This window comes from Cetorhinus maximus, chromosome 12, assembly GCF_964194155.1.
Source record: "Cetorhinus maximus chromosome 12, sCetMax3.hap1.1, whole genome shotgun sequence".
Taxonomy (NCBI): Eukaryota; Metazoa; Chordata; class Chondrichthyes; order Lamniformes; family Cetorhinidae; genus Cetorhinus; species Cetorhinus maximus.
The window spans coordinates 70,207,851-70,225,267 of record NC_135890.1 but is presented as its reverse complement, the minus strand read 5'-3'; the positions used below and the strand labels follow the sequence as shown (position 1 = coordinate 70,225,267).

Genomic DNA, 17,417 nt, shown 5'->3' with positions numbered 1-17,417 from the left:
TCATTTTGTTAATAAATATCTTAATTTAGTTTTTTTAAATCTCTAAAGGTCTTGGTGGACTTATTACTTCTGAATTCAGTGCACACATCTCGTAATAAATACAAATTGCAAAACCATTGTGATAGCACAACCAAGTTTCCCTCGTGGAATTGGTGCGCCTGGCACACATCATCTGCCACATCATAACATTATCTATATCTTGTCTGCAAACGTCACTTCTTCACAACTTTCCTACCTATCTTTGTGTCATCTGCAAATTGAGCTACCATGTCTTTGCTCCCCTCCTCTAAGTCATTGATGTAAATTGTAAAAATTTGAGGCCCAGCACTGACCCTTACGGGACTCCACTCGTCACATCCTGCCAATAAGACAAAGACCTATTTAGGTATACTGTTTTCTGCCAGCCAATCAATCTTCTATTCAGACTAATATGTTACCCCCTACACGATGAGCTTTTATTTTCCGCAATAACCTTTGATGTGGCACCTTATCAAATGCTTTCTGGAAATGCAAGTGCAGTACCACTACAGGCTCCCTTACTCCTTCAAAGTGCTCTAATAAATTGGTTAAACATGATTTCTCTTTCATAAAACCACGCTGACTCTTCCCGATTACCTTGAGCTTTTCTAAGTGACCAGCTATAACTTATTTAATGATCGACTCTAACACACTCCCCATGACAAAACATCAAGACAACTGGTCTATAGTTTCCTGTTTTCTGCCTCCCTCCCTCCTTGAACAGAGAGGTTATATTTACTTCTTTCCACTCTGATGGAACCTTTCTAGAATCTATGGAATTTTGGAAAATTATCAGCCCACCTACTATCTAATTAGCCACCTCTTTTAAGGCCCTAGGATGAAGTCTATCTGGACCCAGAGACTTTGTCAGCCCGCAGATACATCACCTTGCTCAGTATCACTTCCGTGGTGATTCTAATTTCATCAAGTTCCTCTTTCACCTCCACCTCCTGATGTACAGCTACTACTGGAATGTTTTTTGTATCCTCTATGGTGAAGACAGAAGCAAAATATTTGTTCACTTCATCTGCCATTTCCTTATTATATACTATTAACTCCCCATTCTCACTCTCTAGAGGACCAATGCTCACTTTACCTACTCTTTTCTTGTTTAAATACTCTTGCTATCCATTTTTACATTTCTAGCTAGCTTCCTCTCATACTCTAATTTCTTTCTCCTGATTAACCTTTTAGTCATTCTCTGCCGTTCTTTATATTCTGACCAATCATCTGACCTGCCACTCAACTTTGTGCAGTTATATGCTTTTTCCTTAAGTTTGATGCTTTCCCTAACTTCTTAAGTTAACCACGGATGGTGGGTCTTCCCTTTAGATCTCTTAGAACTAGTATGAACTAATATGGAGAAGAGCAGAGGAGTTACATGTCCTGGCCATATCCTGTCCTCAATCAGCATCACTAAAACAGATTATGTGGTCTGATCACACTGATGTTTGGGGGAGATTGCTATGCACAAATTGGTTGCTGTGCTTTTTCTACATCACAACAGTAACTGCACTTCAAAAAGTAATTAATTAACTGCAAAGTGCTTTGAGAAATCCTGTGGATGTGAAAGACGCTATATAAATGTGAGTCTTACTTTCTTCTTCTGGCACATGTCCCAGTTTAATTAGGGTAACCTGATAATCAATGCATTTGTGTGGAAGACTATAAATGCAAGCACTATCTGTGTATGAAATGTGGTGTGATGTTCACTACTAATATAAAATTATGCATATTTTCTGAAATTATTCATTAAATATTACTGGATTGCGTATTTGGCCCTAAAATGTTGGTGCAGCATAGATCGAATAGATCAGACTAAATTAAGTTGACATTGGGAAATGGATTTGGGTCCTCAACTTCTCCCAGATGACAATGTAATTAGAAACTTAGTCTATAGCATTGGTAAATTCAGGACTCAAAAAAAGAATCTAAAAAGAAAATGTATAATCTCTTGAGAATAGATGGATTTTAAATTCAAGTGATCAATCTCCACAAATTTGGCTGAACTACTTATGTAAATTTGAAAATAAATTCCTAATACTGTCTTGTCACATTGCATTCTCACTATCAATAATGCAAAATTATATAGAAGTCTGTAATAATGCATCATTTTTATTAATTGTTTGAAAATGCACTTGATACATGCAGTATATGGAAATGTTTTACTGCTGGTTCATGAGAGAAGCCCACAAGGAAATCACTGCTTATGTTTATGCTTCTTGATGAATTAGTGAATGCCCTTTACCACAGAACCATCACATTGGGCTGCCTCGTCCTATAGATGTTCATACCTGCTGTTGATACTGCCCAGAAGATCCTTCTTTCGCAATGATTCTAACAGGAACCCTGGTCTTCTTGGCTGTAATCTTACCGGATGTGCAAGGGGTCTATTAATAAAATGGAGGACTGAATTAATCTTCAAAAGGAGATGGTTGCCATATTCTTTCCTCTATATAATTTATAATTAAGTTCCTTCTTTTTGAATCATTTCAGAATACTGTAACACAGGTTATTCACTGGACACTCTCAGCCCATTACAACCCTATGCTAATGTTGTTCCTGGTCCATTTAATGAAGAATGTGAATAATATAATTTACCACAGGGTGAGGTATCCATACATACTTTACCACATGATGTTTGAAAATGCTGTCCCACAAATATGCTGCTAATCGCCGGTCTGTTTTAAATCTCTGATTTTTGGTGAGGGTGGAGTGCATAAGACAGTCTTTCTAAGAGTTATTGTTCTCCTTCTTCTTCTGTAGTTCTTCCCTCACTATCTCTGACTGGGGGAGGGTGGCCTATTCTTAGGCTCTCACTAATATCAATTGAAACCTGCCTCTGGATGAGCAGAATAAATGTACAGCATTTGCACATAGAGAACATTACAGTCCATACTCATCTGTTGCTAGAAATGTTGCTAAGGTAATGAGGAGATGACTACAAAGGCAATGGTGACTTGTGTCCTGGACAGATGACACATGAGCACGATCCTCAACAACTGCACTACCCTCCTCAACCTTCTCCACTATGTCATGAAAGAGCTCCACCAAGTTAGTAAAACACTATTTGCCATTGACAAAATCCTGTTGGCTTTTATTTATTAGCCCATACTTTTCCAAATACCAATTAATTTTGGCTTGGATTATTATCTCAAAGTTTCACCACCACCATGAGGCTGACTGGCCCACAGTTGCCCAGTTTATCCCATTTGCGATCCTCCAGTCCTCTGGCACCACTCCTACATCTAAAGAAGATTGGCAAGTAATGGTCAGTGCCTCCACAATTTCCACCCTTAGTTCCCTTACCAACTTATGATGCATTCCATCTGGAACGGATGGCTTTTCTGCTTTGAGGACTGTCAACATTGTGAATACCATCTTTTTATCCTATCCAATTGTCACCTCCTTTACCACTATACTGGCAGAATCCTCTTTTGTGAAGACAGATGCAAAATACTCTTTAGTACCTCAGCCATGTTCCCTCCCTCCATAAAACTATCTCCATTTTGGTCCCTAAATTGGCACGACTCTTCCTTTGACAGCCCAGCTACTAGTTACATGTTTTTAAAGTTGTACGCCATTTAACTATACTTCATTTGTCTCCTATCTCCCCTCTCAATTAATCTCGATCTTTGCTTTTATAGTTGTACCACTCACCTGCGTAGTAGTTTAAATCTTGCCCCACTATCCTGTATACCCTCCCTGCAAGAACCTGGATCCCAATTTGGTTCAGCTGAAACATATTAGAATGTCTAATAACACAATCATCTCAAATGCTAATCTCTGTATTCTTTCACACATTACAGTTCCTATATTTGGTGATTGGAGCTAAACATAGTATTGTAGATGGGAATTTGCACAATACTCTTTACAGCCTCATTGATAACCTCTTGTACATGATGCTACGATTACCTGACCTCCTCACTTACTAAAACAGCTTGAATTCATTTTTTTTAGATTGGAAAAGCAGAGTTAACATTACTTTTGGAAAGCTTTTCTATCAGTTCATGAGAATTCTCTCTTATAACCTTTAGGTTTCTCCACACACACTCAACCAATGGCCATTTCAGGTCAGTAGCAATGTCCTACAGTACCACGAGACAATGTCACTGTGTCAACTTTAGACTCAAAGGTGTTATCAAACAGATAGAAATGTTATTAGTTTACTTACAAATTGCTGAAATCCATGTCTCCACCAGACAGCATTGGTGGTAAGCCATCATATCTAATTGGATTTGGTGCAGTCTTTGAAACCCTTTTCCTAGATTCACTCTTCAAGATCCCAGTTTTCATACTGACATCTTTCTCTTCACAAACCTCAGCAACTGGAAGCTTGAAAGCCACAGTTTTTTTGCATGTCACAGCTGTAGACTTGCGCTTCAACCTCTCCCTCTTGCAGAGTGCTCGTTGCTTCCAGATCATAGCACAGCGATAGACAACCTGATGGCGGCTGTAAGCAGTCTAGGGAGACAGATTTAAAAAGTAATAAAGGCAGAATTAAGCAACACATGTTATAATTATTAGATTTCTTAATCTTCTAAGTATCCACCTTGTGCTTGGTGAGCTTTATCAACAGAACAGAATTCACTTGGTTCCGGGCAACTTAACTGGAAAGAAGATGCCAACTATTTTGGTTCACATTTGTGGCTATTTCCTTTTGGTACCTACAGTGTCATCTCTGGTCTTCTTCCACCAGTCATCTGCTTAGATTGGATGACTCCAGAAGTTCATGCTAGCTCAGGGGAATAGGCCAAATCTTGTGGAAAATTAATGCATGTTAACAAAGCACATTAATGCATTAATTGACCAGCAAATTCAGGGGTTAAAAATAAACTGTGAATTGAAAATCTCCAGATCTTGCTGGTCAATTTATGCCACTCTGCAAAAATTGCACCTTGGCCTTAGCCCCCACATTATTTTTAAGAACCTGCTGGATTTGTACATTAATTGTCCATCAAATCACAGAATTGTTACGGTACAGCAGGAGGCCTTTCGGCCCATCATGTCTGCACCGGCTCACGAATGAGCATTATGACTTAGTGCCATTTTCTTGTCTTTTCCCCATAATCCTGCACACTGTTCTATTCAAATAATCATCTAATGCCCTCTTGAATGCATCGATTGAACCTGCCTCCACCACATTTCCAGGCAATGCATTCCAGACACATTGAGAAAGAGGAGGGGGATAGTTTGTCGCAATTACATAGGATGTCATTTGTGACTTTAAGAGCCATTTCTGTACTTCAGTATCCTTTTCAGCAACATATCAATTATTAGTGCAATACCAATCAACCTTTCTGGTCAAGAAAGGGAACAACTTGAACAGTTCAATCCCATTACTGCATGTAGCAAATACTTCTTAGAGATTTGAAAAATTTCAAATTTGTGAATCTCTTTTTTTTTCTCCTCCAGCATTTCTCTCCTTCTCTTAATTCAATCTTTCTTGTCCTCTCTATTTCTCCACAGACAAATGTTTGTCTGGCCATGAGTACAACTCAAAAGTGCATCTCTTAATCCCCTGAATTTGCTGACCAACTTGTGCATTAATAGCGCCATGCGTCATTAGGTTACCATTACTTTTCTAGCAAAATTCAGCCCATTCTTCCCACTCTACAGGTTTGAACGCAAAAACCTAGGCTAATATTCTAGTGCAGGATGTAGAAATACGTAGTATATAACACAAAAACGAAGGAAGGGCTGCACTGTTGAAGGAGCTGTCTTTCGGATTAGACATTAAACTGAGGCCTCAGCTTCCCTCTCAGGTGGACGTAAAAGATCCCATGTCACTACGTAAAGAAGAATAGGGGAGTTATCAGACCGGTGTTCATTTCAATATCTATTCCTCAACCAACACCATGGAAAGCAAATAATCTTATCACTATTATATTGTTGTTTGTGAGAGCTTTCTGTGCTTCTGACATTATAACAGTGACTACACTTCAAAAAGTACTTCATTGGCTGTAAAGCACTCCTGGGATCTCCATACGTCATGGAAAGGCTCTATATAAATGGAAGCTTCCCTTTCTGAGTCATTTCCACCTTAATTTCCAATCCTTAAACCTCACTGGTTAAGGGGATCCCAGGGGGACAGTTGGGGGGGATGGGGACAAAGAGGAGAGGGAGAGTGGGGGGGTGGGGGAGGGGGGGTGGGGGTGAGAAAAGAGGGTGGGGGAAAGAGGTGGGGAGAAGAAGGGTGGGGGGAAGAGGAGAGGGAGAGTGGTGGGGGGATGGGGGGGAAGAGGAGAGGGAGAGTGGGGGGGGAGATGGGGGGGAAGAGGAGAGGGAGAGTGGGGGGGGTACGGGGGTAGGGGGGAAGACGGGGGGAGGGGGAGATGAAGGGGGAGGGGGGAGAAGAAGGGGGAGGGGAGGGGGGGAGAAGAAGGGGAGGGGGGAGAAGAAGGGGGAAGGGGGAGAAGGAGGGGGAGAAGAAGAGGGGAGGGGGGAGAAGGGGGGAGAAGAGGGGGAGGGGGAGAAGGGGGAGAAGAAGGGAGGGGGGAAAAGAAGGGGGAGGGGGGGAGAAGAAGGGGGAGGGGAGAGAAGAAGTGGGAGGGGAGAGAAGAAGGGGGAGGGGAGAGAAGAAGGGGGAGGGGGGAGGGGGGAGAAGGCACAGCAGGAGGTGGGGGGAAGAGCAGGAGTTGGAGGGAGAGGGTTCTGTTTCAGGCACACTTACCTTCATCTGATGCTCAGCTGCAATTTGGCTGCGAAACTGCATCATGTCAGAGGTGTAATGAAGAACTGCAGCCACCCCCGTTCTTAGCAGATGATTGCGATAGCTTTCGACTGCTTTTGCAATGCGTACCTTTTTCCTGTGCCGCTCCTGTACATACATAAGCCAGGCATCAAACACCTGGAAAGGAAACATGCTGGTGAAAATAGAGGCCTTAATTACAAGAAGAGCACTACTTGAGCTTCTTCACTTCAGAGATGAAACAGGCTCTGGGGGAAGATATGATCAGGAGCTTACCACATTGCAATATTTAGTAACAAAGATAAAAGTTCTGCAAAGGCAGTACTTGATTATTAGTATTAGAGGTTGCTAGCAGCTAACAGGAATGCTGTCAATGTGAAGTGGCATGAATTACTATTGCACGAGTATTCCAATCTTTCACTCGAGAGCTTTCATGTCTCAATCAGACAAGTCCGCTCATTTAGATTTTTATTTTCTAAGTACTAAGTGGCTTCCTTATTTTTCTTACCAAAGTTTCTTATCTCAAAAGATAATACATTGAAATTCATTTGCCAGTTACATACCCATTCTGCAAGGTCATTAATATCTTCTTGTAATTTGTTTCAGTCCTCCTCAGTGTTGACTATCACAAATTGATGTCATCCACAACTTTAGAAAATTGGGTTTTTGATTCCAAAATCTAAACCATTAGTGCAAATTGTGAACGACATTTGCCACAGCATGATCCATATGGAAACTCACTTGTCACCTGCTGTTCCTCTGAATAGGTCCCTTTATTAATACTCTCTGCTTTCTGTCTTTCAGCTTGCTAGCTATCCATTCTACCAATTGTGCCCTGACTCTGCATGGTATGACATTATTCATTAGACTATTTATTATATAGTACCTACTCAAAGGACTTATAGAAATATAGATATATTACAGCTACTGCATCACCCTTGTCTACGCTTTCTGTTTCCACTTCAAATTCAATGAGGTCAGTCAAGCAGGACTTTCCCTTTTGAAAGCCATGTTGACTGTTTATTATAAAACTAGCTGTTTTTTCTGATTTAGTGAGATTTTCTTTTCCCCGCAACTATTAAGCTGAGGTGTATATAATTCCCAGGGCATATCATGTCAATCAATATACAAATTACTTGCAGCAACTGAGGAGCACAATTTCCTCTTTTTTATATATAAACAAAGGTTAATTTGTCCTACTTTCACTGGGTTTCAGCAGATGTACTTCATAATGATGGGTCTACCAGATTTATCGGTGAATTTGTACAGTACGAATCAATTAGGAGTGAAAGAAAATGACTAATTACAAAGTCCTTGCAATATCAGTCTTTTCACAGTTCACAAGCAGCTGTATTACCACTTAACTGGTAAATGAATGTTACATAGTTACAGCACAGAAACAGGTCTTTTGGACCAATAGTTCAATGCCACTGTTGACATCCTACAGGAGCCTCCTCTCACCTTTCATCTAACCCCATCTACCTTTCCTTTTGTTTTTTTCTCCTTCATGTCTTTATCTAGCGTCTACTTCAATACATCTTTGCGAGTCAGCTCAATTACTCCTTGAGGTAGCGAGCTCCACATTCCAACCACTCTCTGGATTTTCCCAGCGTTGTCAGTAAAAGGTAAAAATTCAGATCTGACCAAAACCCTGGGACCATGACTGACAGCCCATTTGAAACATACAATGAATTTCATGGGCTGGGCTGGAGGAGGAGCAGGGGGTGGGTTTATGATGGACAATAACTTCATGGTCCTATATCATAGGTTGACCACTGCATACACCTTAGAGGATGTGCAAAAGTGTTGCAAATCAGAAAGGAGTAAAGCAAAAGTAACAATGTCTTAATATTGAGATGGAAATATACAAGGTGCCAGCAGTCAAACCATGACACTGTGAAGCAATAGTGAATTTTACTTTGGGTGGCCATAGTATCATTTGATGTTTACTTTAAACGTGGGGTCAAAGTGTCGAGGAAGTTGCTTGCTGCCATTATAGAAATGACTGTTGCAAAGTATTCAGATGGTTTCGGCAGTAATTTAAACTAGTAAGCAAATTAGCAAGTAGGGGCCAGGAATTGGCAGAGAATTTATGATTTGAGTCAGCGGCTGAAGTTACACAATAAGGAATGGATACCATAAGCCTTTTGCGCTAGCTGGGGAAGGCTCTTCGGCTGCACTCATTTTCTTCTACACACAGGTACTAGCAGGCACCTTTTAAAGTATTTTCATACAAAAAAATACTTAATTTACTAAGAAGCTAGCCTGTGCATACCAATGAAAATCATAATGGCTCAATATAGATTTTTTTTAAAGCCAGCATTTGCCACCATCACTGAAATGCTTTTTTTTTTAGATAAATTCATTTACAGCTGTGGTAATAAAACTACACCAGGTTACTATCTTAAACACATCAAGAAATACCTTTTAGTAGAAAGAAAAAAAATGTGTTCTATTGTGCTGCCCAATTGCTAAAGTTCAAGGAAGATGTTATTTGTGATCATACAAATGATGTTTTGGCAGAAACCTGAACTGTGATACAACCACCACAATTCTGAACACATGTTGGGTACGATTTCCCAATTGTGCCAGAAGTGAAAGCTCTACACTAGGAAATTTATCTATAAAAGTCCTGCACTTGGCTTGCACTAGTCACATCACATTTTTCAAATGATGTTGCATATCATAGCCTTTCTACCTTCCATTATCACAGTTGATGTCACATACTTGGATTTTCAAACAGCCTTTGGCAACTACCAAACAACAGACTCCCCTATAAGAAACAGTCCTGTGGGATTGGCAGGCAGGTCTCAGGTTAGCTTAAGAACTGGTTGTATTCTCAAAGTGAGATGGTTTTTATTAATGGTAGTGGTTCTCTATAGAGACCAGTTACTAGGAGAGTCTTACAGGGATCAGCGTTAGGCTGGAAACTCTTCACAGTCTATGTTAACAATCTATATAAAGGTACTGGAAGGACTATCTGCAGGTTCACAAACAATAAAAAGATCTGCGAATGTTAGGACCTTGGATGAGAAAAATGCCTAGTCATATCAAGATGCATTGAGGGAAGGGCCTGGGCCTAGCAGCTGTCATTTAATATGGATAAATGCTATGGTAGAGTTATGTAAGTGCAGAGGACCAATGTTGCCTAAAGTACACTATACAGGGGTCCAAATTAAAGACCGTTGAGCAGAAAAGCGACTGAGAGTTTTATATTACATGAATCTCAAGAGGCTCACAACCAGTGCTATGAAGCTATAGCAAAGGACAATCCAATAGAAAACAAAAATCACTATGGTGTCCTTGTCTAAAACCAAAAATACTGCGAATTCGATTGCTCTTCATCAGTACTGCAAATCAGGTTCATAGCAAATCAGCATAACATTTGAAAGGAGAGATGTGACGAGTGCAAGCCATGTGCAGAACTGCTATAGATAAATTTCCTAGCTTATCTGCAAATCATGTCGTTTAGGGCTAACAGGAAGCATTGTATTGATTCAGAGATAACTTGCAGCAGTAGGAAGAAATGCTGTTGCTGGCTAAATTTAGATAGTGACAAGTTGGACCACAGAATGGGACAAAAGAGAGACAATGCTGCAGGGTAGTGCATTCAACTTTTTCAACTCCTTGGAGAGGTTAAGGAAGATAGGACCAGACAGAACTGAAAGAATTTGAGTTGTTCTACCTTGAAAAGAGACTAAAAGGGAAACTCACTAACAGGAGGGAGGAGGCAGAAGCTGAAAGCATGGTCCCCAACATCCCAACTGCTCAATAATATGGTGCCCCCACTACAAGTACTCAGCAATCTAGAAGGTGAGAAATGTTTAGGGTAGAGTGTTGAACAGTTTCAATGCTTTTTTTTCCCCAGAACTTCAAACACTTATAGATCATCTACTGTACCAAGAAGTGCTCTTAAAACCAATGCACTATCGATACAGCATGTGGTAGCTTTTGCGTGGGCGCTGTTGCTGCCTTTGTTCTTCATCCAGAGTTCCATCTGGCACCTCCAGTTTTTATAACATTCATTATTATAAACGGAGTGTTCACATCTTGCCTGAAGGTTATCAGTAGCAATCAGTTTTGTTCCAGTTTAATTTGTTCCATGATCCAGCTGATCAGCATTTACTGTCAGTGGGTCAGAGTCCTGCAATAATCCCACTGGAGCATTACTGAAGATCAGGTAGATTACCCATGGTGGTAAACAAGTGCTGTCACTTGCCATATATACTCACCTTCTAATTATAACCCGTGTTTCGAATGTGACGGAGAAAATTAGACTCATGTTTGTGAAAGTTTAGATGGGAATTAAAAGTTTAGTTCTTGTTGTCTCTTACCTTCCCCTGAAGTGAGAGAGACCAATGCCATAAAGCTATTGCGGTCTGCTTGTCCTCGCAATGTTTTGCCAACAGCTGCAGGCAAAATGAAGTAAATCAAATGAGATTTTGTATGAACTGCAGAGGTGTGCTGTGTGAGAAAAGCTATTAATATACATGTAAATTCACTGCAGTCTTCATTCTACTGTGTTCTGACTACTTTCCCTATCGTTTATCTCTCAGAGTGGAGAGAAGGAAAGGGCAAGATGTTTATCAGCAAGGCAAGTTTTACTTGTCTGAGGAAAGTGACTCACCAGGTATATCACCCAAATAGAAATTTTTCTTCCTGTGCATGCCTTGGCAAGTGTTGGCAAGCTATTCAACCAAGCGGGCAGAAAGAGCATTGCACCAAGTCCAATTTTTTCCTTTCCTGTACACCTAAGCCCAGGTTAGAAGATCAGGGGTGGAAACCATGGCTGATTATTTCCTTTTGTTCATGCTTCACTGTTTCTCCAGACTCAATGTAGACAAAATCACAAAGGGATGGATACTTCCTTAAAAATTAGTGGCAGCACCGAGTTGTACCCATGAACTAATCCTTTCAACAGAATCGACTAACTGAAGAATCAGTGGCCAAGAGGCTCCAAACAATAGCAGTCAAATGTAGACAGAATGGTAATAGGGAGGGAGCAAAAAGGCAAAATTCAGGATTATCTGAACTTTTGGAGCAGATTGGTGTGTTACTATGTTGCTTAAATTAAACTCAGATAAACGTAAGGGATGAATGAAATCCATGCATATGAAGTATCCTATTTACTACTTACTTTTACTTTCCAGTTTGTGAAGTAGCATCTACAGAGTCGCTGTGCTTGAAACCAATCTCCTTGTCTCTGAAACAACTGGAAAACAACCAAGAACAAAAAATTTGCATCTGTCTCTTTTACAATACAGGCAAGCACAACGAAAATCATTACAATAAGATATAATCGGTCAAAAACATGGGAAAGCTTTCTCCCTTTCCTTCTTAGTGGCAAACAGTTTCACAGATGCAAGCAGCTGTCAAGTGGCTATTCTTCATGTATAAACTTACATAATGCCACCAAACTATTCAGCAATGAAGGATATTGCAGGCACTCCCAATCCCACTTGGATCAAATCTACATCCCATGACACTATTTGTGGAAGAGTAGCGCAATTTCTGCCGGCGTCCTGACCAACATTTATCCCTCATTCAACAGAAGAACTGGCTCTTTATCACAATGCTATTTTGGAATTTCCATACATGCAAACTAGCTGCTGCATGAGCCTTCGTTTCAAGGTCAATTCATTGGCTATGAAGTGCTTTGCGACATGAAAGATGCCAGATAATTACAAGTTTTTTCTCCTTTCCATAAATGGCACATTTCTGGATGGTGATCAAACACATGATTATTTTTCCCCATTTCTTAGCTTAGGGGCTGGAGGGTTGATAGTTACATGGAACCGTGAAAGTGTCAGGAGCAGAGGTTAAAACTCTTTGACAAGAAACTTTGATGATTAATTACTATGCTGCTGTGAATAAGGCGGCATAGTTACAATATTATTTTGACTCTTCTGAGCATGCACAGACTGCACTGGTTAAGACTACAGGGAGGCTGTTACTATTATTAGCCACAATATGCCAATGAGTAATTTCATATTTCACAACTCTGCTTACAAATCAGCACCCTGCAGCTGGCCAGTTTTATAATCCAATCCACAAGCTCATCATGGATATCATTTGTGCAACTCTGTAGCTGATCTGCAACACTTGGGGTTAAGTGACCCAGCAGAAACATAATGCATCAGGCAGGCAGAAACAAAATCTGGCCTGCCTGTCCCTGGGCTTTGGAGAGCTTAAACCAATGAGCCCAGTATGGACATCAACTGAGCAGAGCCTGGGGCTTAAGTTATGAAGATGCCTCTCCTCAATACTGCTAAATACATAACACAGGCTCACGTTTGGAGATGGTGACTGCCAATGTCTGTTAAACCATACCCCAGGATGGCTTACCCTCTTCAGAGAGAAAACTGGAAACAAAAAAGAAAGCATGCTAAAAGCATTCCATGAAATTTCTGAAGAGCTTTGTAGCTTATGCAACGAAAAATACGCTATGTCCAAGTGGCCCCAGCCTTCAGTTAGATGAGCTGCCAACAGGCCATCAGTGAGGAAGTAACAGGTCAGCTGGTCAAAGAAGAAATAATTTAGAAATTAACTCAGAAAACATTCCCAATGGGAAAAGGGAAGTTGAATTTTTAATCCCAAATTATGACCATGTTATTTAGTATCGTTTCCAGGTTCCCTTTAACTTGGTCTGTACCTGTTGTACCAAGCACAGTTTTATTGTACTCACCACTGCCCTCAAACAACGGGCATGATGCTGCTTCCAGGACAACAAGCACTTCATCATCATCTTCTGTCCACAATGTTGGGCAGCAGCCTCCATTTTGCCTCGTTGAGTTACTGAACTTCGACTGAGCTGCTTCCAGTGGGAAAACACATGCTGCAGCCGAACTAGGGCAGGTGAAAATAAATAAATCATCATCTCTGCTCAATAGGAAAAAAGAATAAAATCAGCCTTGAAGATGGGATGGTCCTAAAGCACCAACTGTTCTGAAGATTTTACACAACTCTGTAATGTAGCGCAGGATACAAATCAGTCAACATCATAGCTTGTCACTCCAACACCACATCCAGGAGCTGCGACTGTAATTTATCTTGACTAGTTTCTTGGGTATGAACTGGGGCATCAGGCAGTCGTCAATTGTTTGTCTAGACTTTGAGGTCATTTCTTAGCTTCTGCTTTTTACCAGTCTCTGTCACCCTGTGCTGCTACCCCCCCCCGCCCCCCCCCCCCCCCCACCCACCTCCTCCTCCTCCCACCGCCCAGATTTCCCTTTGGGTCTTTCAGCTAAACAAAATAAGTGACAGCCTTGACCAATCAGGGTCAAGCTGCCTGGATTAAATTTCAAATAATGTTTGGCAGTTAACTGCTAGTCACCATCACTAGTACATTCTCCATGGCAACGCCACTTGCCAAGTAATCAGCACTCTCTTCACATACAGTATAAATTGTTTTCCCCTTATATTGGTATTCTTGCTAGATGTCCTGATGAGTGCAAGACCAAAAGCTTAGACATGTCTCTTTTTTCAGCAATATTTATCCAATTGAGCAACTTTACCTTCGATATATTCTGGTCTCTTTCCATAATTACTCTAAACTAAATTATGTTGTGGTCACTGTTAGCTAGATTGTTTTCTACTGTAACACATTAAATTTGCCCTACTTCATTTCCCAGAACGAGGTTCAGCACTGCCTCTTTCCTTGTTACACTGGAGACATATTGATTACGAAAGTTCCCCTGAATGCATATCAGACATTTCTCTTTGATTTTCCCCAGTATATATCAGCATACTGAAAGTCTCTTATCAGCATACTGAAAGTCTCTTAATATTTTATCTCCTAATATTTTGTTACACTCCATTGGAGTTTGCCAACAAATTTGTTCATCTAGCTCCTGTTCACTATTTAAAAACTCCCAACCATGTAACAGCTCATGTGACAGCTTCCCCTCTGTTCCTCAACTCAAGTCAATTAGATTAAGTCCCAGAATCATCTAGTAAATCCTTTCAATTTAGAACTGTAACGTAATCTATAATTAAATCTTCCACGCACACCATCGCCCCAAGGCATCCAAGGTTGCTGAAAGAAGCAAAAGGTAGAAAACGCAGACGTATTGGTCACAATCTTTAAATTGTCATTGGATAGAGTAGTGCCAGAAGACATAACGACCGCTAATGCCATACTGCGATTCAGGAAATGGTAGAGGGGTAAACCAGGAAACTAAACTACAGGTTGAGTCAGCCTAACATCCCTTGTGGCAAAGTTATTGAAACCATTATCAGAGGCCAAATAATCTTTCATTTGGAAAGACACGAGTTAATCAAGGAGTGCCTGTATGAATTGGCTAAAGGTAAATCTTGTCCGACTAACTTAACTGAATTCTTTGATGAGGTAATAGAGAAGGAAGATCAAGAGAGTATAGTAGATGTATATATGGACTTTCAAAAGGCACTCAACAAATTGTCACATGGGAGGCTTATTAAAAAGATGGAAGTCGTTGGAATTAAGGGGAAAGTGGCAGTATGAATACAAAATTGGCTCAGTGACAGCAAGTAAAGAATCTTTGGTGAGTGGATTCTTTCCAGAATGGGAGGTGTTTGGCATTACTGTTCCCCAAAGGATAGTTTTGGAATCATTGGTCTTTGCAATTTTTATCAACCACCTAAACTCGGGTATATGGAGCAGCATTATAAAGTTTACAGATATCAGAAATTTAGCAAAGTAGATGATGATGTGGAATATTATAGACTTCAGGATGACATGTCCAGGACGGTGAAATGGGCAGAAGCATGGCAGATGGAGTTCAATGCAAACAAGTGTAAAATGCTGCACTTTGGGAGGACTAATATAGAAAGGAAGTATACTATAGATGGCATGATTCTGAGAAGTGCATGTGTGCAGAGAGACCTTAATTTCCATATACACAAATCTTTATAAGGTGACAGGACAAGTGAGGAACACAGAAATAGAAGTAAGCCAATTAGGCTCTCAAGCCTGTTCCGCCATTCAATTAGATCATGGCTGATCTGGGATTTAATTCCAAATAACTGCCTTTGCCACATCCCTTAATACCTTGGGCTAATAAAAATCTATCAAACTCAGTTTTAAAATTAACAATCGATCTAGCATTAATTGTCATTTGCAGAAAAGAATTCCAAATTTCTACCACTCTCAGCATGAAGTAATGTTTCCCAATTTCACTTCTGAAAGATCAGTCTTTAATTTTTTAGGCCATGCCCCCAAGTCCTAGACCCCTCCCCGCAACTGGCAGAAATAGTTTATCCCAATCTACCCTGTTACCCTCAATATCTTGAAAACTTCAATGGAATAATCACCCTTTACCCTTCTAAATTCCAAGGAATACAACCCTAATTTGTTTAATATCGCCTGGTAGCTTAATCATTGGAGCCTAGGCATCATTCTAGTTAAAACAGAAATACCTGGAAAAACTCAGCAGGTCTGGCAGCATCGGCGGAGAAGAGCAAAGTTGACGTTTCAAGTCCTCATGACCCTTCAACAGAACTTTGCTCTTCTCTGCCGATGCTGCCAGACCTGCTGAGTTTTTCCAGGTATTTCTGTTTTTGTTTTGGATTTCCAGCATCCAGTTTTTTGTTTTTATCATTCTAGTTAATCTATGCTGCGCTTACTCCGAAGTCAATACATCCTTGCTATCGTGCAGTGCCCAGAACTGCTCATAGTTCTCCAAGTGTAGTCTGACCAGGGGTTTGTAGAACTGCAGCATGACTTCGACACCCTTCAATTCTGTGCCGCTAGATGTGAAGGCCAGCATTCCATGAGCCTATTTGATTATTTTCCATACCTGTTCATGACATCTTAATGATCTGTGTACCCCCAAGTCTCTCTGGACTGTTTGTAGCTTTTCATCATTTAAAAATTGCCCTGCCTATATTGAAACGCTATCTTCCATACTTTTGCTTATTCACTTAATCTATCAATATTTCTCTGTAATTTTATGCTTTCATCTATATGCCTATCCTGGCATTAACAGAAAATTTGGATATATGGCTTTCTATCCCATCTTTTAAGTTGTTATTGAATATCATGTGTAGTAACCTTATGTGGCATTTTATCAAATCCTTTTTGGAAATCCAAATACACTACATCTAATGGTTTCCTTTATCAATCCTGCTTGTTACATTCTCAAAGAACTGTAATAAATTTGTCAAACACTATTACCCTTTCATAAAACCATGCTGACTATATTGATTATGGCTTCCTAAATGTTCCGCTACTAGAATCATAGAATCTCACAGTGCAGAAGAGGCCCTTTGGCCCATCGAGTCTGCACCGACACGTGAGAAACACCTGACCTACCTAATCCCATTTACCAGCACTTGGCCCATAGCCTTGAATGTTATGACATGCCAAGTGCTCATCCAGGTACTTTTTAAAGGATGTGAGGCAACCCGCCTCCACACCCTCCCAGGTAGCACATTCCAGACCATCACCACCCTCTGGGTAAAAATGTTTTTCCTCACATCCCCCCTAAACCTCCTGCCCCTCACCTTGAACTTGTGTCCCCTCATGACTGACCCTTCAACTAAGGGGAACAGCTGCTCCCTATCCACCCTGTCCATGCCCCTCATAGTCTTGTACACCTCGATCAGGTCGCTCCTCAGTCTTCTCTGCTCCAACCAAAACAACCCAAGCCTATCCAACCTCTCTTTATAACTTAAATGTTTCATCCCAGGCAACATCCAGGAATCTCCTCTGCACCCCCTCCAGTGCAAT

At 40.7% G+C, this 17,417-nt stretch overlaps 1 protein-coding gene across 1 annotated transcript in view; it reads right to left on the bottom strand.

The window, feature by feature from the left end:
- Positions 1-17,417, bottom strand: part of sfi1 (SFI1 centrin binding protein) — a 105,301-nt gene that overhangs the window by 35,391 nt on the left and 52,493 nt on the right. Inside the window, exons 15-20 of the mRNA XM_078553843.1 lie at positions 13,395-13,555; positions 11,847-11,921; positions 11,044-11,118; positions 6,692-6,868; positions 4,193-4,482; positions 2,313-2,408 (exon numbers count right to left, since the gene is read on the bottom strand). Coding sequence (XP_078409969.1) covers positions 2,313-2,408; positions 4,193-4,482; positions 6,692-6,868; positions 11,044-11,118; positions 11,847-11,921; positions 13,395-13,555 — 874 coding nt within the window. The remainder of the gene's footprint in view (positions 1-2,312; positions 2,409-4,192; positions 4,483-6,691; positions 6,869-11,043; positions 11,119-11,846; positions 11,922-13,394; positions 13,556-17,417) is intronic.